Here is a 23,232-nt window from a genome sequence, read left to right on the forward strand (position 1 = left end):
CAAATGTGCGTAGAAGCTTCTCTGTAATATGGGCAAGTCACACTATTGAAAAATTGAGATCGTATAAACCTCAAAAGCTACAAGGAATCTTGTAGATGTCAAATAAAAAGTTGCAACTCTGTAGAGTCAGTCCGACTCCAGAGCCTCTGCTCCTTCCACTTCCCACCTCAAGACTCCCGCAGCACAATGCCAGGCCCCTCGGCCACCCCTACACTCAGGCCTGTAGTCCCCTGAGCATCTTAATGTTAACAGGTGGCACTTCGAGGAGGATTCTTGGGGCAGTGGCAGGTACCCAGGGGCCTAGAATCTGGGCAGAGAGTGGTGGGGTCTGAGCCAGGTCTGGGCCATGTGGTCCCATGGATGTTTAATAATATTTAACATTTTTACTGCCTTTCTCCCTGATTTGTTCCATTAGCGATGTGCCTCCCGCTGCCGGCGGGACGCATCCTCAGCCTGTCCCTGCCAACCCATCTGTCACCAGGAGACAGCTCCCTCACAGGCCTCTCTGTTTTTAAACTTCAGGAAGGCTGAACATCTGAAACACAGAGGCCGTGTCCCTTTTTCATAAACAACTCGTGGGAAGGACGCCTCCAGGGCTTGGCCAACAGAGGGAGTGCATTCACCTAAGCGAATTTCTCAGGTCCACACACCCTGCCCCCAACTTCCCTGAAATGAAAATGCAAGGCTTCTCGCCACTTGCTGATGATTACGCAGGCCAGTCTGAGCCTCGAGGGTTCAGGGTCCAGGTTAAGCCCCACTGTTGCCCTCTCCTCCTCAGGAGAGCCTGGAAAGGGAGGAGACAACTGGGGAGCCGCTGCAAAGGGAAGGAGAGGCCCTGTTTCCCCAGCTCACCCCCACCCCCACTGTCTGCTCTGGCTCTGTCTCCTGGCTGGTTTCTCCTTCTCAGCCCTTGGTTGGTCTGTCTCCCAGCACTGTTCGCTTGTCCTCTCACTTGTCCTTTCACTCAGCTTGTACTTGATTCAGACCTTCTTTTATCCTGCCTGAGAAAAAGCACTGTGGTGCGAGCGGTAAAGAATCCACCTGCCAGTGCAGGAGACAGGAGAGACAGGTTCAATCCCTGGAATGGGAAGATCCCCTGGAGAAGTAATTGGCAACCCACTCTAGTATTCTTGCCTGGAGAATCCCCATGGACAGAGGAGCCTGGTGGGCTACAGTCCATGCGGTCACAAAGAGTTGGACATGATTATGCAATGAGCATGCACCTACCTGCCTGTATCTGCAGAGGCTTCTGATGAGATCGGGCGCGTTCAGGGTAGTATGGCTGTAAACTCTGCAGGGACATCTGTAAGTGCCTAGACTGAGTTTCGTGGAAGGCAGAAGTGATGACTCACTTGGGGGCCCCAGGACCCGGTTCAGGGCCTGTTACCATGGTAACTCACATATGCATTGCTTCAGTGGCTTGAAGTTCAGGCCATGAGCCTGTGTCTCATCTCTAGCTGAGCAAGCAGCATCCTTCAGTTTGGCTGGTTTGTCCTCTGAGCAATCACCAACTGCCAGGGGCATGGGACTCAGGGTAATACCTCAAGCCCTGCCTGTTCTCTGTGTGCAGGAATGTGATTTTGAGAACTTTTTTGGGGGGAAAAAGTGCATACCCAGTGAAGTCAAGAGTAGAACTGTAGACAAAGCATTGACTTAGGAGTTTGAGTCCTCCTTCTCTAGGCTTTAGTTTTCACTCTTTGCAAAGCATAATATATATCATGCCACCTGCCTGCAACATAGTCACAGCCTTATCTAACCACTTGCACCCAGTAGGTGCTCATTCATGTTGGGATTGAGAACTAACTGAATGACTCAACTCAACACTGCCACCTTCCGGTAGAGTTACTCTGGTGCTTGGGGGTGACTGTTCAGACCCAGAACTAGGAATTCCTCCTGGGCAGATCGGCCCAGGAGCTCCATCCAAGCCACTGTTTCTGGTGACAAGCTCATCCATTTCCTAAGGGGCAGCACAGGTGCTCCCCAGGTTTAGAACAGGCTCCATCATCCACCAGCTGTTAGACCTGGAATTTCTGATCCACTCTTCTTGTAATGATCCACCAGGGAAGAGTCTTGTAATGATCAACTCCCACCAAAGGGTGAGGGACTTTTTTTTCCCATTTAATACACATATAAGTCTTTTCTTTTTAAATAGAAGTACTTAATGTTGTTCATTTTTCTGTACACACTGCTTTCACTGTATACCACAAATATACAGTGTTGTGTTTTCATTTTTATTTAGTTTAAATTATTTTCTAATTTCCCTTGTGATCTCTCTGAGTATTTCCAAGATATCTTTCTGTTTATTGATTTCTAATTTAATTTTGTTGTGGTCAGAACATATTTTGTATGATTTAAATCCTCTTAACTTTATTAAGACTTCCTTTAAAACTAGAATAGAATATGGAATAGAATAGAATATGGTCTATCTTGGTCTATCTAAATGTTCCAAGTGCACTTGAAAAAGTGTGTATACTACTTTGATAGAAGTGCTCTATGTCAAGTAAGTCAAGTTGGTTTATAATCTTTTCAAGTCTTTTATATCCTTAATTATTTTTTTGTTGATTGTTCTGTCAATTACTGACAGAGAGATGTTGAAAATTCCAGCTACACATGTGGATTTGTCTCTTTGGAAAGGGCTTAAAATGAGAAGAAAAAAAGATATTTTATATTTTTTCAGATATTTATCACTTCCAGTGTTTTTCATTCTTTTGTGTAGATCCAAGTTTTCCTTCTGGTATTTTTCTTCTCCTCAAAGAAGTTTGGTTTTTTTGTTTGTTTGTTTCTTAATATTTTCTGTGGCTCTGATCTGCTCCTATGAATTCTCTCAGCTTTTGTTTGGCAGAAGAAGAAAGTCATTTGCTTTACATTTGAAAGATATTTTTGCTGGGTATAGAACAATTGGATTAGCATCTTTTTCCTTTCTCTCTGAGAGTAATACTCTATGTATTTTGGCTTGCTTAGTTTCTGATGACAAATCCAGAGTCATTTTTGTCTTTGTTTCTTTATGTGTATGTGTCCCCCCATAACACCCCCCTCTTCAAATATATTTCTCTTTATTGCTGGTTTTTAGCAGTTTGATTGTGCTGTATTGTGCTGTTTTTCTTCAAGTTTCTTCTGCTTGGATTCTGTTGAACTTCTTGAGTCTATGGATTTATTATTTTTCCTCATCATGCTTTCCTCTACCTTCTGGAATATATATAGCATATTTATAATTCCTGTTTTAATGTTTGTACCTGCTTATTCTATCATTGGTGTCATTTCTGGGTCTGTTTGTATTAACTGGCTTTTCTACAGGTTGTGGATCTTATTTTTCTACTTTTTTTCATGATTGGTGACTTTTTTATTGGAGTATGAGCATTGTTGGTTTTACATTGTTAGGTGCTTAATGTTGTTGTATACCAGACCACCTGACCTGCCTCTTGAGAAATCTGTATGCAGGTCAGGAAGCAACAGTTAGAACTGGATGTGAAACAACAGACTGGTTCCAAATAAGAAAAAGAGTACGTCAAGGCTGTATATTGTCACCCTGCTTATTTAACTTATATGCAGAGTACATCATGAGTAACGCCGGGCTGGATGAAGCACAAGCTGGAATCAAGATTGCTGGGAAAAATATCAAAACCTCAGATATGCAGTTGACACCACTCTTATGGCAGAAAGTGAGGAAGAACTAAAGAGCCTCTTGGTGAAAGTGAAAGAGGGAAGTGAAAAGGTTGGCTTAAAGCTCAACATTCAGAAAATGAAGATCATGGCATCCAGTCCCATCACTTCATGGCAAATAGATGGAGAAACAGTGAAAACAGTGGCTGACTTTATTTTTGGGGGCTCCAAAATCACTGCAGATGGTGACTGCAGTCATGAAATTAAAAGACACTTGCTCCTTGGAAGGAAAGTTATGACCAACCTAGGCAGCATATTAAAAAGCAGAGATATTACTTTGCCAACAAAGGTCCATCTAGTCAAAGCTATGGTTTTTCCAGTGGTCACGTATGGATGTGAGAGTTGGACTGTGAAGAAGGCTGAGCACTGAAGAATTGATGCTTTTAAACTGTGGTGTTGGAGAAGACTCTTGAGAGTCCCTTGGACTGCAAGGAGATCCCACCAGTCCATCCTAAAGGAGATCAGTCCTGGGTGTTTGTTGGAAGGACTGATGTTGAAGCTGAAGCTCCAGTACTTTGGCCAGCTGATGCGAAGAGCTGACTGATTTGAAAAGACCCTGATGCTGGGAGTGATTGAGGGAAGGAGGAGAAGAGGATGACAGAGGATACAATGGTTGGATGGCATCACCGACTCGATGCACATGGGTCTGGGCGGACTCCGGTAGTTGGTGATGGACAGGGAGGCCTGGTACGCTGCGGTTCATGGGGTCACAAAGTCGGACATGACTGAGCAACTGAACTGAACTGAACTGAACCCCTGTGAGAAACAAATTTACCATCTAGAGTACCAGGTTGGTTTATGGGGTTTTTTTGTCTTTAGACTTTCAGTACCTGAATGAAACATTATTTTCCCAAGTTTCTTGATCAGTTCCTCTTTCCCAACTTCTTTCAGTGAGATTTTGTCACTTATTTGTACATAGTTACTTTTATTCGTCATGACCTACATTTCATCCTGGGTTCACTAACATCCAGCAGTTTAAAAATTTTTTAATTTGTAGCCAGTCAACTTCACTCATTGTGGTATACAGTTCTATGGGTTTAAACAAATGTACTAAGGTGTGAAGCTGCCATCACAGCTGCACCATACAGAACAGTTTCACCACCCTAAGCATTTCCGTGTGAGGCGTCTTTGTTGTTAAATGTCCCCCTCCCCCAAATGTTGGCAACCACTCAGGAGTTTTCCATCCTTATATTATAGTTTTGCATTTTCCAGAATGTCTTACAAATGGGCTCATACGTTATATATTATTACACCTGACTTCTTTTCCTTAGCAAAATACAATTAAGAATTGTCCACACTGTTGCATGAATCTACTTGCTGCTGAGAAGTTATTACATTGTATGGGTGTGCCAGTGCCTGTTCATCCATTCAGCTGTTGAAGTATACATTGATTGTTGTGGCTTTCACTCTTGTAATGATGTCTTTTGAACTACACAAATTCTCAGTTTTAATACATTCCAATTTATGAAGATTTTCTCTCATAATTAGAGCTTTGTGTGTATTATTAAAGAATCTTTGCCTCACAGTTATGAAGGTGTTGTCCTATGCTTTTTTTAATTATTGGTTTTCCACATTGGATCTATGATCAATCTTGGAATTGATTTTTGTGTACAGTGTGAGGTAGGAATCAAGATTCCTTTCTTCTGTGTGTGGATATCCACTAAACCCAACATCTCTTATTGGAAAAAACTCTCCTTTCCCCTACTCCATTGCAATGTGATCTTTGTCATACATGAGGCACCCATATACGTATGGGTCTGTTTCTGGAATTTCTGTCGGGCCATTGATTTGTCTATCCTTGCATCAATACCACCCTGAATTGATTACAAAAGTCTTAGCAAGGTCTTGGTATCTAGCAGTATCTTCAGCCTTGTTTCTCTTCCTTAGGATTGTCTTGGCTGTTCTTGGCCCTTTGTATTTCCATATAAAGTTTAGAATCAGCTTGTCAATTTCCACAAACACATCAACTTGAAGACTTTAGAACCTCATTAATTCTGCAGGAAATTTGAGGAGAATCAACATCTTAAAGATATTGAGCCTTCCAAGCAAAAAACATGGTAAATCCAAGAGAAGGTTGTAAAGGTTCTAAACACAAAAGATTTTGCTACACCTTTCTCCCAGGACACAGGGTCTGCTCACCTAGTCTTGCACAACTATGAGTCATCTTTCAGGCAGTGCTTCTCTCAGTGAGAGTTTGCTCCAGTAACCTAAGGGCTCCACTCAAGGTTTAGGAGGGACTGGCTTCTTGTACAGACATGTCCATCCATGCTTCTCCTTGCCAGATGCTTTACATCTGTTTAAAAATTTAAAAATATGAACATTTGATTTACAAACATATGAACATTTCAAATGAATATGTCACTTGAAAATGATATGATTTATCATTTTTTAAAGAGTTGGCAGCAGACAAATGACCAAAAAGTAAAGCATTATTCAAAAAAAAAAAACCCAAACAGTAAAAATTAAGAAAGATTAATTAGCAATGAAAATATAAAATGAAATAATGCTGTTTGAACTTTTATTTTAATGAGATCTTAAGAATCAAACTGCGTCAATGATGTCAATATTGAGTCACTAGTGTATTTTTGTGTGAATTTTTTCCAGCAACTGTAAAAAGCTCTTCTTGACTATGTGCTAGCTGGAGGAATGGTGAGGAGATATTTTTAAGCTAAGTCCAAATATTTTCCCTCTGAATTTCATCTTCAAATCAAATCTCTTGTTCAATAGCTTTGAGAAGAGCCTTTATTAAAAAAAAAAATAGTTTTTTGGCAGGGACTGAAATCTTATTTACAAACTGTAGTTTCTGTTTCCAAAAATATCTTCAGCATTTGGAGTTTATTTTCACCTTCTTTAGTTTTGTCATGCCTGGATAGATACTGCACTACTGTTACCTGTATAAATTTCTACACTGACATGTTTATATTCCCTTGTTCAGAACACCTTCACACTAGGGTATGTTATTCTTGAAATGGAAGCATTACTTTGTCAATTGTCATCTTCTTCCCTTGGAGGATTGAAGACTGCTAAATGAGTGTGAAATTTTACACAGACAATAACTTTCTGGATGGGTCCTAAATTTTATTAGTTCAGATTTCAGATTGTTAAAGTAAGAGCAACAAAAATCAGGAATACAATAAACTGGAACTGTGCTCATTAATGAGCTCCCATGCTCCCTCTCCTATGTTTTTCCAGCTGTTCTGTCTGCTGCTGGCTGGGCTGGGCCAGACCTCAGGACTCTGGCTGAGCTGGCCCTTGGCTCAGGGTGAAGAGATGAGAGAGACACGGAGGCAGCTCCCTCTGAGCCTTTAGAACTCTCCCTGCAGCACCATCAGCAAGCCTCTTCAGGGAGCTGCACGTGTGCCAAGGACACCTTGTCATGGGCAGTCTGTGTCGTGGGAACTCCCTTTGGATAGTGATGTGAAAGGGAACATGGCGGGGAGGGAAGCTGCCCTTCTGGACCATAGACAGGTTCAGGACACTCTCCTGGAAGGTGCCAATGGACCTCACAGAGAACTATACCAGTTTAGAGCTATACCAATGCCTGGCTTCCAGGGCCTGGACATAGCTCTGGTGACCTAGGTCTAGCCCTGAGACCAGCACCTGCTCTGCTCCTTGCTCTGGTTCTTCCACCATTCCCCAGCCTGATGCCCCATCGCTGCCTCCTTCCAACCCCCAGGGGTTCTCTTTTCTGTAGTGTTTGCTCCTATTGCTTTAGAGCTTTCAGAGACTGGGGGCCACTTTTTTACTCCATTTTTGCAATTCTTGTAAAAAAAAAACTTTTTCAGGTCATGCTTGGCCTCATCGCCAGCATTCTGTTTGATAGTTATGTGGCACAGGCCACCGTGGCAAGAACAGTACCAGGCAGACTCAAAAGATCCTAGGCTGGCTCATTGGCTGAATGACCTTGGGCAAGTTGCTCTCCCCAGGCCCCACTTCCCCTTCAGGGCCTCATTTCCACATCTGTGATTATGAGGGGGTTACTCTAGACAGAGATCTCCAGACATTTTTGATCATGCACCCTCAGCAATAAAATAATATGGAGTATGCACCCATAATAGGCATATATTCACTTATAAACTTTATGCCTTTACTACAGTACTAAATGTTATGAAATAAACATGCAAAATTAAAAGTTAAAAATGTGAAATATATATATATATTTTGTCTGCACCACACTGTTTGTGGGTTCTTGTGTTCCGACCAGGGACTGAACCCAAACCCTGGACATTGGAGGTAGAATCTTAACCTCTGGACCACCAGGGAATTCCTTACATAAAATTTTTAAAAATAAATTCTCCTTTACTTTATATAACAAAATTTCCTCCTTTCACGAGTTTACTGTTTGCTTATAATGAATAACAGTGTTGGGGAAGCAATTGAATATATTTCATTTCTTTTTGGAATCTTGCTTCAACACTTTGAGACAGAGAGCCATTTAGGAGTCTGGTCTAGCTGGGTTTGTTTTTAATGGCTGAAGTGGTTGATCCAAAGAAAAGGATGTATCACTAGGTACATTAAATTATGGTACTCATTTTTGACCCCAACCACCAATTAAAGACTTTTGATTGAAATTAAGCTAGTTGATGCCCATCTTCCATTACGTCAGTCAGAGGCTCTTATAAGCTAATTGGAAAGCATTGCATATTGTATATCCACTTGTTAGATTTTTAACAAATGGACTGAATATCCACTCTTCACTTGGACCACTTTCAAACAGATTAGAAAAATGTTTCTAATATTTTCAGATATGCAGATAGAAACATCTTTATAGGTGATCACAGGAGATAACAGGTTGTCAACAACAAAAATCTCATTTTCAAAACATTCTCTTCAAAGCATGAGTTTCTTTGGAAAATCAAACACTTTCTCACTCATCGTTATAATGAGTCACCTTTCCTTTGAAGAGTCAGAAGAATTTGAGTTCATATTTTGGTGGATATCTCTGAGGTAGCAAACTGCCAACAGCCGCTTGTCCTCAGAAAAAGCTCACCAAATTTCGAACACTTGTCTTTTTGTACAAAATACATCCTCTTTAACTCTGATGACTATTTTAAGTGCACTGCCAGAAGATAACCAACAAGCCTATTGGTGGTTCAAAAGATTTTCATAGTCATTTTCCTTCTGATTATAAATCATTTTATAAGTTTTACTATATTAAAAATAAATGATCACACCAATGCGTCCCACAGCATTTGTATATATCTGGATTTGAGCTCTTGACTACAGTAGCCTGAAGGAAATTCTGCAGGGAGTAGTTTCACATGTATCAACATCCTTGCACCCCTACCCAGAATCCATTTTCATCAGGAAGCAGCCACTCTATCAGTGATTACACTCAGACAAATTTTCTCATAAATGATGTCTTTATTAAGGAAATAATGTACTGTTCAGTACACATCGCCTCTTCCCTTTAGTGGCTCACAGAAATGTGGTTCCTCATGTGTTTCATTATTGAAACAGAATCTAGGAACACCATGTTAGAAACAGCCGCATTTTCTTAAACTATTTAATACATTTTGTGAAATTTGTTCTAATGCATATTTCTGTACACCTTCAGCAAAATTTTCTCTGCATCTTCCAATAGAATCTGTGGTCATCATGTTGTGTTCATGCACTATTCTTGCTACCAGCAGGTACCACACCAACAGCCGGCTTCCCAATCTCTACGAGACAAGGTGTGTGTGTGTCAGGGTGGGGGTGGGGTAATGGGGATGTGTGTGTAGGTGGATAATAGTCATGTGATACGGGCCTAAGGGGGAATGAATTGACTTCTTGGCAATTATTCTTCCTCCCTCATCACTCCCAGTAATTCCAGAAAAAACATCTACTTCTGCTTCATTGACTATGCTAAAGCCTTTGTGTGGATCACAACAAGCTGTGGAAAATTCTTGAAGAGATGGGAATACCAGACCACCTTAGTTGCCTCCTGAGAAACCTGTAAGCAGGTCAAGAAGCAACAGAACCAGACACAGAACAATGAACTGGTTCACTGGTCACCCTGTTTATTTAACTTATATGCAGAGCACACCATGCAAAATGCTGAGCTGGATGAAGCACATGTGAAATCAAGATTGCCGGGGGAAATATCTATAACCTCAGATATGCAGATGACATCACCCTTATAGCAGAAAGCAAAGAGAAACTAAAGAGCCTTTTGATGAAGGTGAAAGAGGAGAGTGAAAAACCTGGCTTAAAACTCAACATTCAAAAAACTAAAATCATGGCATCCAGTCCCATCACTTCATGGCAAATAGATGGGGAAACAGTAGAAACAGTGACAGACTTTATTTTCTTGGATTCCAAAATCACTGCAGATGGTGATTAGAAGACGCTTGTTCCTTGGAAGAAAAGCTATGACAAGCCTAGACAGCATATTGCAAAGCAGAGACATTACTTTGTTAACAAAGGTCCATCTAGTAAAAGCTATGGTTTTTCCAGTAGTCACATATGGGTGTGAGAGTTGGACTATAAAGAAGGCTGAGTGTCGAAGAATTGATGCTTTTGAAAACTGTGGTATTGATGGAGGAGCCTGGTGGGCTGCAATCCATGGGGTCGCTAAGAGTCGGGCACGACTGAGCGACTTGACTTTCACTTTTCACTTTCATGCATTGGGGAAGAAAATGGCAACCCACTACAGTATTCTTGCCTGGAGAATCCCAGGGACGGGGGAGCCTGGTGGGCTGCTGTCTATGGGGTCGCACAGAGTCGGACACGACTGAAGCAACTTAGCAGCAGCAGCAGCATCAGAGTCCCTTGGACTGCAAGGAGATCCAACCAGTCCATCCTAAAGGAAATCAAACCTGAATATTCATCGGAAGGAATGATGCTGAAGCTGAAGCTCCAATACTTCGGCCACCTCATGCGAAGCACTGACTCATTAGAAAAGATCCTGATGCTGGGAAAGATTGAGGGCAGGAGGAGAAGAGGACAACAGAGATGGTTGGATGGCATCACTGACTCAATGGACTGGAGTCTGAGCAAGCTCCAGGAGATGGTGAAGGACAGGGAAGCCTGGCGTACTGCAGCTCACGGGGTCTCAAAGAGTCGGACACGACTGAGTGACTGAACAACAATCCGCATCACTCCCAGTAAAGCCAAGTAGTAGGGGCAACCCCCAGGGAAGGGCTGGTATCTCATTCATGGTTGGATAGATGCTTAGGCAGTGAGCTTATTGATCTGAGTGCAGGAAAACAGAACTGGAGATGGGACTTCCCATTACATCTGACTGTATTCTCATTGTTTCTACCTCATAGAGAAGAACTCGCATTTTAAGTACGAGAGGTATCTGCCCTGACATTTTCTTGTTCACTTGCATTTGCATTGTAAGCATTATCTTCAATTGTGGTTTCCTTGCAGGAATCTTGTTAAGCCACCTATCCATTTGTGAGAGTTAATTTAGTTACAATTTGGCAAAGTAATCTGTAAAGCCACTTAGCTACATGCATGTGACCTAGAATACATCACTCTAGATAGCCCTTATCAGGATCCATTTGAGGCAGGCAAACCAAGCTTTCCAGGGAGCATGGAAGTGAATGGACAGAGGAAATAAGAGCTAGTTTGGAAGACCTAGCAGTACAGCCCAGATTCACCTGGACTCTGGCCACTCCTGAAACAAATTTAAGTATATATATATATGAGATTAATCCTGTCAGTTGAAAATCCTATTTACAATGCAGGTTTCTCAGTGTATTGGTTTACTAAGGCTGCCATCACAAAGTATCACAACTATGTAGATTAGACAGAAATGTGTTGTCTCACTTTCTGGAGGCCGGAAGCCTAAGGATCAAGGTGTCTGCAAGGTTGGTTGCTTTTGAGAGCTGGGAGGAAGAATCTTTTCCACCCCTCTCTCCTAGCTTGCAGAGTTTCTGGCAATATTTGGCATTCCTTGGCTTGTTCCTGTGTCACCCAGATCTCGGCCTTCATCTTTATGTGATGTTCTCCCTGACTAAGTGTCTCTGTGTCCAGATTTCCCATTTTATAAAAACACCATTCATGTTAGATCTGGGGCCCACCCTAGACCTAATATGCCCTTAACTAACCACGTCTGCAATGGCCATATTTCCAAATGAGGTCACATTCTGAGTTATTCAGGGTCAGAACCTCAACATATAAAATTGGGATGAGATGCAATTCAATCCATTATGCTGGGCTGTGCCTCAGATCTTCTAAAATAGGATCTCTGAGGGCAGGAGTTACAATTCATGTGTTCAAGAAGGACCTCAGATAACCGGTATGCTCATTAAGGCTAGAGATCTACACAGTCATGGGAGATGACTCAGAATGTTCTCTCCCCCATCTCAAGCGCATACACCAAATAGAATTAAACCATAGACTTTCATATTATAGCTGAGTTCAAAAGAAATGAAACAGAAATGTTCATGATGAATGTCTCCAAAGTGGAGACATTAAAAGCAGAGAACAAAGCACTCGCTGAAGCTAGGGAAGCTCTGAGGAGTGATAGACAAGGTCATGGACCCAGAGAGGCTGGGGCTGGGGTCCAATGAGGGAGCTGATAGGGTGTGTGTACTATGGAACTACTCCTTTTGCAAGAAGCCTAGAGCCTTGAAGAGATACCTTGTCAGTCAAAGGGGACTAGAAAAATCAACTAAAGGTTTGCTTCCACTAATCAAAACTTTGGAAGATGAAGAATTTGCTGTGTGAATTTGCAGAATCAAATAGCTTTCTTAGCTGAGATGCATCTAAGGAAATGGAAGTTTAGTTGATGAGAAGGGAGTGATAAGGGTCAGTCTGGGACACCAGAAGCAAAGCTGGGATCTGATAAGACCTACCAGCAATAGGATGAGATTAGAGTAGACAGAGGCTGGATTTCTGAGCAATTGTGGGCCAAGGAGTCCCACTAGGTGGGGATGGATAAGAGACACAGAGAGCAGGAGGAGGAGAGTGCCAAAGATGAATATGTTACTTTTAAATATTCCCAAGATTGTTCTGTGCCTTTAACTCTCATTAAATCTGCCCATCCCCAAAGCCCATCCCACCTGCCCATTCCTGGGGGCTAGAGAGAGAACAGCAAGGTGGCCTTCATGAGCTGCCACTGAGCTGGTTGAGAAATGGCTTAGAACCTTGTGGTGCCAGCTCAGAAGAGCCCTCTCATGAATGACCCTGGCCAGGCCCACTTTAGAGAAATCAAGGTTTCTAAAATCACATGATGCTTCCTCATTTGGGACTCAAATTTGAGAACTAGTTGGTTTAAAAATGAAAACTGCTATACAAATTATAATATCTTGTAGCAGTTGTATACCAACTTAAAATAATATCTTGTAGTAGTTGTATACCAACTTAGGACTACCATCTGTTGAGTGTTATTTATTGTGCAACTCTAGGGTTTTCCAGATGGGGTCAGTGGTAAAGAACCTAATGCCAGTTCAGGAGATGTAAGAGACATGAGTTCAATCCCTGGGTCAGGAAGATCTCCTGGAGGAGGGCCTGGCAACCCACTCCAGTATTCTTGCCTGAAGAATCCCATGGACAGAGGAGCCTGGAAGGCTACAGTCCATAAATCTGCAAAGAGTTGGCCATGACTGAAGCAACTGAGCACACACACATGCAGCTTTAAACCTATCCTGTTCAATCCTCACAACAGACCTATTCAGTAGGCACAGTATTATCCCACCCGATCTTGTGGATGAGAAATCTTAGGCTCTGGAGATTATGTAAAATGATCACTAGTAAACAGTGAAGCCAGGACTGAAACCTGGGTCGGTCTGACTTCTACATCAATATGTTAATAGTAGTTAAACATGGAGAGTGAATCAGGAACAACAGTTATCCCATTTTTAATATTATGGGGGGGTGTTTTCCAAATTTTACATATAAATTAATAAACATTAAAAAAAAAGAAAAACAACCAAAAAATGAGCCTTTGGAAAGTACCTGCAGGAGCAGACAACAGTGGGGAGAGTGATGTTAAGTGTGGTTCTTCATCCTAGGTACCTTCCATCATGATCCTGGCTCATTGACCTAACATCTACTCCAGTATTTAGGTTGTTGCTCTTGCTTTCCAGGACACTGTGCTTCTAATAGATTAATGAGGCCCTGGGAGGCATGAACCTGACAAGCCTCCTGCCTCTTTCTCCCCATCCCCACCTACAGGTCAACCCTTTCAGAGACCGAATCTGCAGAGTGTTCTCCCACAACAATGTGTTCTCCTTTGAGGATGTGCTGGGCATGGCGTCTGTGTTCAGCGAGCAGGCCTGCCCCAGCCTCAAGATAGAGTACGCCTTCCGCATCTATGGTGGGTGCTGTGGGGACGGCGTGGTGGGACAAGGGCCACAGAGTAAATACCACATCTGGAAGCCATCAGCATCAAAGCGTTGGTCTGAGGCTGTTCGTTGGGGATTACTTGCATATGAGGGGTATTATACTTCTCAAGTACTGTAGATCTTTGCTTTTTTTCTTAATGGTTGAGAAGTCCAGCTCTAATGGATTGATGACTTCCCCTCCATGTCACCAGAGAGAGGCAAATGGAGTCACTGGTGCTGATATTCCATATAGCAGCACAGGCAGGCCAGAAAGAGAAAGAGAGGACTATATATGGGCATGAAGGGGTTATGCTTGCTCTGTAAAAGTTAAGAGATTTAAACACTGAAACTAGCTCAGCCCCTAAATAGCTGAGAAATCTTGGGCAAATCGGTTTACTTTTTAGAGCCTCGGTTTCCTCATCTTAAAACTGAGCAAGTTGAGAGAGATCATCTCTGAGGTCCCATGACACTTTATGCCTCTGATCTTGTCAGGGAACCACAAAGCTCTGCTAAAGTTCTGCTCTTCAGCCTCATGAACCCCTAGCACACCTGGGGCCCCGGAAATTCTCAAAAGGAACCAAAACGAAAGAAACAAAGCCTTCAAACAGATCACATGCAAGGCTTCAAGCTCATCTTGACAACCTCTTGGGCCAAAGGACTTGTACATTTAGGCTTGTATAGTTCATCATCTCGCCTGTCTTCCTTTTCTACCGGCTCCTCCCACCCAGTCCCCACGTGGTGGACACCAACCTCTTATTCATGCCTCAGCCAAGTGGACTTGGATAGAATGGAGTGAAGGGGATTTAAGCCAGAGGGACCTATGAAGTCTCAGTGTGTCATCTATCATGTAAAAGGGGCTTAATGATATTTTTGTATTTGATATGTCTTCAGGCTTAGTATCCAGTAAACACATATGAAATCATAAGTTTCCCTACAGAGAAAACCTGAGTAAGCTCCTATCACGCTGTTGAATCAGCCAAAAGCAACTATAACCTCCAAACAAAATGTAAAAATCAACTACCTCAAGGCACTGCATAGCCACGGAAAGCATAGATTTAACACATGAAAAAAGGAAATGGTACTGAACGGCTCTCCACCCCCCTCCCCCAACTTTTAGTTTTGTACTTTTCCAGCCTGAAGGTGAGCTTCAGTAAGTGGCGTCATACAGGACTAATAGAAACACTGATCTCTTTCTGACTTCAAAAATCAGAGAGCTTGGGACACCTTTCCCCCCAAAAGTGAAAAGAAGGGAGAGTCCATGAAAGAAAGTCTGCTGCTGCTGCTGCTAAGTCGCTTCAGTCGTGTCCAACTCTGTGCAACCCCATAGATGGCAGCCCACCAGGCTCCCCCGTCCCGGGGATTCTCCAGGCAAGAGTACTGGAGTGGGTTGCCATTGCCTTCTCCATGAAAGAAAGTCAGAAGGAGCCAAATCTCATTCTGACCTCTAAACCATATATACCAGGATGAACTTAAAGCAGCTCAGGTAAGGATGAAAGAACTGAATGGAGAGTTGAGCTGCCATTGCATTTTACAAGGTCCCTGAGTGACAGGGATTGCCCACTAGAATAGAAAATTCATCACTCTTTGGAAGAATAGAACAGAATCCACAGTTTCTACATAAAACATTTATAATGTCTAAGATACAATAAAATTATTCAGTATTTTAGTATTTTTTAAACGAAAAATGATGCATTCCCAAGAATGAGGACTGACTCTGATATGAACCAGATGTTGGAACTGGCTGATAAGTATCTTCAAACAGTTATTATAATCATGCCCAATGATATAAAAGAAAATGGGCTCCTAATGAATGAAAGGATAGAAATTCTCAGTAGAAAAATAGAAACTATAAGGATCAAATGGAAAATACCGAACTCAAAAATAAAATATCTGAAATAAAAATCTACCATTTGGGCTTAGCAGGAGACTCAAGCCCACTCCAGTGTTTTTGCCTGGAGAATCCCAGGGATGGTGGAGCCTGGTGGGCTGCCGTCAATGGGGTTGCACAGAGTCGGACACGGCTGAAGTGACTTAGCAGCAGCAGAAGAAGAAGAAGAAGAATCAAGATGAGAGGAAAGAGTCTGTAAACCTGAAGACTGATCAATAGAATATAATCTAATCTGAAGAACAGAGAAGAAAAATATGATGAGAAAAAAGAATCAGACCCTGAGGGACATGAAAGACAATAGGAAGGTCTAACAAATATCCAGCTGACATCTCAGAAGGAGAGGAGAGAATAAACAGGGCAGAAAAGATATCTGAAGAAATAATGGCCTTAAATGTCCTAAATTTGATATGAGACACAAATTTACAGTGAACTTTAAGCAGGGTAAGTACAAATGAAATCATAGACCCAAATTCAGTTGGCTTAATAGTCCATTCAGTATTATTCCTCCGTCCTCACCCCAAGTACTGCTGGGAGTCCCCAGGGATTTCCAAGCTATCCACAGAATTCTAGTTCATGAGCGCTGATACTTTCTGTCGGGCCTTCCACTGCAGAGCACTTGCTGAGCTATCTCTAGCCTCTTCCGTCTCCTGTTAGTACTCTTCTGGATGGGCCGGCACTTCTGGGTGGAAAATGCTGACCCAGACTAGGTGCTCTTGTCTTACCTGTGCAAGTAACATGAAGTTACCTGTGTAAAAGGCAACCGAGGAAGAGCACCAGTGTACTAGTTTTCCACTGCTGTGTAATAAGTTACCACAAACTTAATGGCTTTAGATGAAACATACTTATAATCTCACAATTTCTGTGGGTGAGGAGTCTGGGCACAGCTTGGTCAGGTCCTCAGCTTAGGGTTTCACAAGACTGCAATCAAGGTTTTGGCTGGGCTGCAATCTCACCTGAAGAATGATTGACAGGGGAGGAACCCACTTACAAGTTCACTCCAGTTGTTGGCAGAATTCATGGACATGACTGAGCGACTGAACAGCAACAATAGAACTTAGAGCCCTGGCCTTTTGCTGGCTACCGCCTGCATCCTGCCCTCAGTTTTCAGAGGGTGGTCTATGCTCCTAGTCACATGGGCCTCCCAACGTGGCCAGTCTTCTTCCAAGACAGCTAGGGAGTCTCTTGGGCCAGACTGCTGGCAGTATAACATATATTACAGACGTCTCATCTGTTGCCAAATCCTGCTGCTTAGATGTAAGTCCCCACATACACTAGATGTGTGAGTCGATTAGACAAAAGTATGAACACCAAGAAGGGCAGACCATGAAGGAGGAAAGGCATTAGAGTTTGTCCACCATAAGCAGCATGGAATCCAAGGCAGAAGTGAAGCAGGCTTCCCGAGGGCCTCAAATGCAGCTGGAAAGTGCTCAGGAAACCAGGGAGCTCCTTTCTCCTTTTCTCTCTGTGCCTGCCTAGCCTCTTATCTCTGTTTCTCTCTGTGCACCTTCTCCTTCTGCAGATCCAATTTTTATGCCTCTGTGCCTATGGACCAAAGATGACTACCTCAGCCTTCACATGACCTATGGGCTTCACTCTGACTGATGGGCCACAAGCATCTCTGTCTCTCATTTCCATTTTCTCAGGAGATGCTTATTGGCTCCGCGAAACCAGAGATCCAGCTGCCCTTGGGTTAGGTGACCAAGCTTGTCCAGTCATCCACCACCAAGAAGAAGCAGAGTCACATAAATAAACGTGGCTTCTGAGGCCAAACACTGGGAGTTGAGATGCTGCTCAGAGATGGCAGTGTAGGCTGGGTAGATGTTCCAAAAGATATCTGTCTCAGCTGTGTTTCCATTGTTTCTAGAGCTAAACAAACAAAACCACCAAAACTTCAGGGAGCTAGATGAGTTCCCTCAAGACGTGGGAGCTCAAACATCTTCAGCTCAAGAATGGGGGGAAGGTCCTCCCTCCTGAGAGGTCAGGCAGGGTCCTCAGGTCACATCAAGAAGCAGACACTCCAGTCCCCTACACTGTCCTTGTATCTTCTCCCCCTACCCGCCTCCAGGGGCCCCTTGAACAGTTTCCTTCCTTTCTGAGCTCCAGTGCAAAAGCAAAAAGCACAGAGGCTTCATGCAAATCAGTGGTGCAAATAGATGCCTAGGGACTCATAAACTCCAAGGCTTCATCAGTTAGATTCAGGCAAATCTGAATTCTCTTCTGGCTCAGAAGATTTGCTACTTTACAGAGCAGTCAGCAGGACTGAAGACAGGACGTGTGAATCTCTGAGCCTGGTGCCTGGCTTCGGATGGCTGCTGTATAACTTGAGGTGGTAGTGGTAGGAATGAAGGAAGAAGAGGAGGACTAAAAAGAAGGGAAAGAAAAGGAGAAAGAAAAGAGAAGAGAGGATGCCGATGTGATGGCCCCAGCAATCGTCCTTAGCCAGTCTGAAGACCTCACTCAGAGTTCTAACCCCTCATTACACCAACTGTGGCCTAGATACCAGCAGCAGCAGCATTGCCAGAGAGCTTGCTCGAAGTGTAGAATCTCAGGCCTCAGTGTCCACTTACTGAATCAGAATCTACCTTTGAAAAAAACTCCCAGATGATTCCTCTGCGCCTGAAAGTTTCGCAAGCATGGCTCTAACCCACTGATTTTCCAATGTGGCCGATACTGGAATCGCTGTTGTTCAGTTGATGAGTCATGTCCAACTCTCTGTGATCTACAAAGAGTAGATCTCTGTGGACTACAGCATGGACAACATTGGAATTACCCGGGGAGTTTTCAAGACCTACCCTTGGGCCCCATCTGCAGAGACTTGATGTGATGGTGTTGGGTATGCCCTGGTTGATACGCTTTTTGAAAGCGCCCTGCAGGATTCTAAAAAAAAAGGGGAAAAAAAGTGCTGAAGAGTTACTACTGCTCTGACCTACTGTATCAGTTAGGACTGCATTCAGTTACTTGTAAGAGCATCCTTACAAAGAAATCCTGGATTCAGGCAGTCCAGAGCTGAGGTAATGGCTCCAGGAGGCAATCAAGGGCCCAGGCTCCTTCAAGCCTCTTAATCTCCCATCTTTAATGGGACTGCTGTCCTCAGAGTCTCAAGATATATTTTGTGCCTATAGGTATCTCATCATCCCAGTCAGGGAGAAAAAGAGACGGGAGAGGGGATAAGGACAAAATGGACATTGAAACACACAGATGACATCTACTCTTCTTTACAAACTTTCTTGGAAGCTCCACCCAGCAAACTTTGGCTATAACTTCATTGGCCAGAAATGTTACATGGTCATACATAGCCCCAAGGGGGACTGGAAGGCTGTGTATTTTAAGCTGGACATAAACATGAATTGCAATTCTGTTAGGAAGAAGGAAAGAGCGAATGGCTGTCACTCAAGTCCAGCCAGCCAGCCACACCTACCCAGGACATACCTCCTGGCCTCCAGTCTCTGCTCTAAGGGACCGTCCTGGCCTCCCACCAGCTGTGAATTACCCTCAGACAGCTGTCATGGCACCAGTGGCTGATCTTCCCAGCATCTGACATGGGGATGCTAGTGGCTGGGAATGGTGAGGGAGGCAACCCTAGTTCCCCTGAGAATAGTGGTGAAGGCCTGCCTTACCTCACTCACGCAAATGAGCTAATCTTGTGAAAGTACTTTGTAAATTGCGAGGAGTAACAAGACAGATCAGGATGATGACGGTCAGAGAGTTTGGGGGACACCTGAAGGCTGAGCCCACCAACTCGCTCATCTCCCTCATTGCTGGGAAACAGCAAGAAGAGCCCTCCTCTCTCCCCAAAGTGGCCAAGAACATGGGTCATGAGGCTTCTGAGGCCACATGGGCTGCCAGGTAGCCTAGAGCTCCCAGCCCTCAACCCTTACCCAGGCTGTTCTGCCCTGGCATCCCCAAAGGAGGGGAACTGTCCAGGACTACACTTTACTCCAGCAAATTATTCTGTTTTCAGATGGCTTGGGATCAAAGCCATGTTGCTTTGCCGCAGTCTCTGCATATGGGAGCTGGGCCAGCAGGACCTCTGGAAACACTGCGGGGGGTGGGGTGGGGGGAAGGGTCTCAGCAGAGGCTGCAGGGCTTCTTGCCCGCAGCGCAAGGTCACTGAGGAGCCCCACTCCCTCCAGTCTGGGCGCTGGCCCCTCCCAAGCCCCTCTGCCTCTCTCCCACTGGCTCTGATCCATCGCCCGTGGTGTGTCACAGCAGAGCCACGTGGGGAGCGCTTAGATGAACATCATGGGCTTTAGCGTCCAGTCCCTGTGGCTGATTACCATTCAGCCAGGGGAGAGCCACCTGCCTAAGGAGTGAGGTGCTCAACTGGACCTTTATGTCCACACTCTTCCTTGGAGAACAGAGACCAAGGTCTTGGCTCCACCCCCTGAAGGGTCCCCGTGACACCAGCAAACTCATTCCTCCACTCTGGTCCCAAGTTAGCTCTAGCTGTCATTCTTCAGTGTGGGATGTTACACAGTTCCTAAGGTTTGCAGGTTTCATATTCAACGGTCATCATGAGATCTAGAATTGAACCTGCCTTCTGTTGCTACAACTCCCCACCCTTAGGCCTGCCCAGGTCCCCCCGAGTATCACCTTCTAGGCCCACATGGCACAGCTGGGCTCCTCGGGGCGTCCCAGAGGCTGGTGGGAGCCTGCAGGTTCCAGCTGGTGCCCTGGCCCCAGGACTCCCTTCCTCTGAGGCCCCGCCTCCTCTTGGCAGATTTTAATGAGAACGGCTTCATTGACGAGGAGGACTTGCAGAGGATCATCCTCCGGCTGCTCAACAGTGACGACGTGTCAGAAGACCTGCTGACCGACCTCACCAGCCATGTGTGTGCCCAGGGCTGCGGGGCAGGGGGGTGGGTCCGGCCACCACTGGGAGCCTGTTGATGGCAGGTGAATGAGGGGCTCTGGGGGATGCACACTTGCTAGAAACAACTACCCCCAGTTTCTGTCCTCCCTCCAGGATCATGCCTCCCTTCCTGGGTCCCCAGAGCAGTAGCCCAAGCGCCCATCCAAGGGGCCCTCCCACCAACACTGCAGCCACTGCAGGCAGGTGGGCCAACAGCAGTGCAGCCTCAGATGGACACATCACAACGTCCCCTTGCCCACACTATAACAGCACCACCCAATGCCCAGATGTCCTCAAGTGGCCGTCCAGAGGACACGAAGGCAGCCCTGGGCCCATCTGTCCTAAGACTATGAGAACTCTCTGGTCTGGATGGGAGCTAACAGCAAAGATAAAACCATGGGGGTGCCCAGCTGCATCCTACCCTGACTGTACACATTGCAGAGCAGCGCCCCTTGCCTGTGACTGGGGACAGGAGCGGGTGGGGGTGTCACCCTGTCCACCACCCCCACACCCGTTCTCACTGCCAAGTTTGTGCTGGAAACACCAAGAGGACTCTTGCCCACAATGAGATCAGTCCACAAGGTCCCAGACAGCAGTGCACACAACCTCATCTCTCTGCACCTCTGTGTCCTTGTCTGGGGCAGGACGGGGGTGGGAGTGGGGGCAGGGAGCGGAGAACCTGCCCCCAGGGGACTCTAGGAATGCTAAGCACCGCGCAGAGAGCCTGGCTTGTGGTAACACTCAGCATGTGGTCCCTGCCCCCCACCCCTGCACCCCCAACTCACTCTCTGATTCTCTGCATTCTGGCTCCTTTTGCGTCCCTGTCCAGGTCCTGAATGAGTCGGATCTGGACAACGACAACATGCTGTCTTTTGCAGAGTTTGAACACGCAATGGCCAAATCTCCAGATTTCATGAAGTAAGGTGTTCTGGAGTAGGGGGATGCCCAGCCTAGTGGGTAGGACAGGAAGATCCCCGCCCCCAGTCTCCCTGAGCCCGCAGAGCACCTCAGTCTTCCCAATGAGGTCATGAGTTTCCAGGGCACTTTGCAGATTCTTTCAGAATCAGCAATCCTGGAACTTCTGAGAAATAATGAGGTAACCTGGAAAGAGACAGGGCATGGGGTTTCAAAATGCAAAGGGGAGATTGCGGTTCAGGCATTGCAAGCGACGCGGATGGTCCAGACTTCAGGTACTGTCCCTCTCCAGCCAACGCAAAGCCTGCTGGGCTGCAGGACTGGCCTGGGGAGTCGCCTTTGCCACTGTTAGCCCTGCTCCCCGCCCCCTACAACTCCCAGTGGCCACCTGGAGCTGGGGACTGGCACCGAACCCGAGTGGGGGCAGGGCAGACAGTGAATATGCCCATGATGGGGCTCAGAGGACTCAGGTGGAAAGGGGTCGTAAGGGTCGTGTCTGGTCCAGACACTTCTGGACAATTGGCCATCTCCATATTGGCTGTGCGTAACAGTTTCATTTGGGTCCCTCCAGTTGTGGGAAGTACACCACCACTGAGGGTAGCCCATGGCACGAGAACCAGCCTGTTAGGGCAGTCTTCTCGCACTGAATTGCATGTTTGCCTGCGTCTGCAGTTCCTGCACCCTGTTCTGCCCTTGGTCATCAGCCCAGATGACAGCAAGGACAAATGCCCATTCAAAATGGTTTAACCAATCAAAAATGAACAAAACCAGCTAGACCTCATGGAGCGCCCGGTTGGGAGCCCAGAATCTCTGCCTCTGTCCTCAGCAGCTCTGGTCTTTCTTTATATGCAACCAGAAATTTCTGCTTTGCCAGGCCTGAGACCAAATGTGGCTTTCCCACAGCACTTTGGCTCTTTGGCTCCCAGTGACCCTCAGTGAATGTCCCTTGGCTCTGACTGAATTCCCCGAGAATCTGATTGGCCAGTCCAGGCAGGTGTCCGGCCCTCTTCCAATCACTTGGCTGGAGGAGATGGCCCTCCATTCCAATATGGCTGCTCAGGGGCTCTTTTAGAGAAAGACGGTCCACACTTGGACCCTCACTTGATCCTCTTCTTCTATAACAGCCCAGCACACAACTGAGGCTGGAATCCTGTCTGCCTTGAGTGTTTTCTTTGAATCACTCCCCTTTCTTTCCATTGGCTCCAGCACCACAAGGTTGTGACAGCCTTAGCATTCTGGAGCTGCTCAAAGAAGCTTTAAAGAAGGCTTTGGGGTGGCTTGGATTGCTGCAAGCTGACCATCGCTCAGACAAAGGGACACAAGAGCTGTGAACCCAGGAAGTAGAGGGGGCTTTGCAACTTCAGGCTTGAGGTGGCTAATGGAATTCCTTCTTTCAGCTCCTTTCGGATTCATTTCTGGGGATGTTGACATGAACACAAATACCTGCTCTGGTGGCCTTGAAGGGGACGCTTGGAACTTGGAATTCAACCCTCTGCAGGCACTAGAGGAAATCTGACTAGAAGAATGACTTTGTCCCCATCCCTCCCTCACTTCTAGAATATTGTTTATTCAATAAAGCAAAATTAAAGCCTTTCCCTTCTCTCATCAGTTCATCATATTTTGAACTGAACTGAACATTATATTTTGAGTGCAAGGTC

At 45.2% G+C, this 23,232-nt stretch overlaps 1 protein-coding gene across 1 annotated transcript in view; it reads left to right on the forward strand.

Annotated features, from left to right (window-relative positions):
- Positions 1 to 23,165, forward strand: part of CIB4 (calcium and integrin binding family member 4) — a 52,085-nt gene extending 28,920 nt beyond the window's left edge. The window contains exons 4-7 of the mRNA XM_040224452.1: positions 13,771 to 13,912; positions 20,528 to 20,637; positions 21,489 to 21,577; positions 22,972 to 23,165. Of these exons, the coding sequence (XP_040080386.1) occupies positions 13,771 to 13,912; positions 20,528 to 20,637; positions 21,489 to 21,577; positions 22,972 to 23,002 (372 nt within the window). The 3' untranslated portion in view covers positions 23,003 to 23,165. The remainder of the gene's footprint in view (positions 1 to 13,770; positions 13,913 to 20,527; positions 20,638 to 21,488; positions 21,578 to 22,971) is intronic.
- Positions 23,166 to 23,232: the final 67 nt, after the last annotated feature.

This window comes from Oryx dammah, unplaced genomic scaffold, assembly GCF_014754425.2.
Source record: "Oryx dammah isolate SB20612 unplaced genomic scaffold, SCBI_Odam_1.1 HiC_scaffold_25, whole genome shotgun sequence".
Taxonomy (NCBI): Eukaryota; Metazoa; Chordata; class Mammalia; order Artiodactyla; family Bovidae; genus Oryx; species Oryx dammah.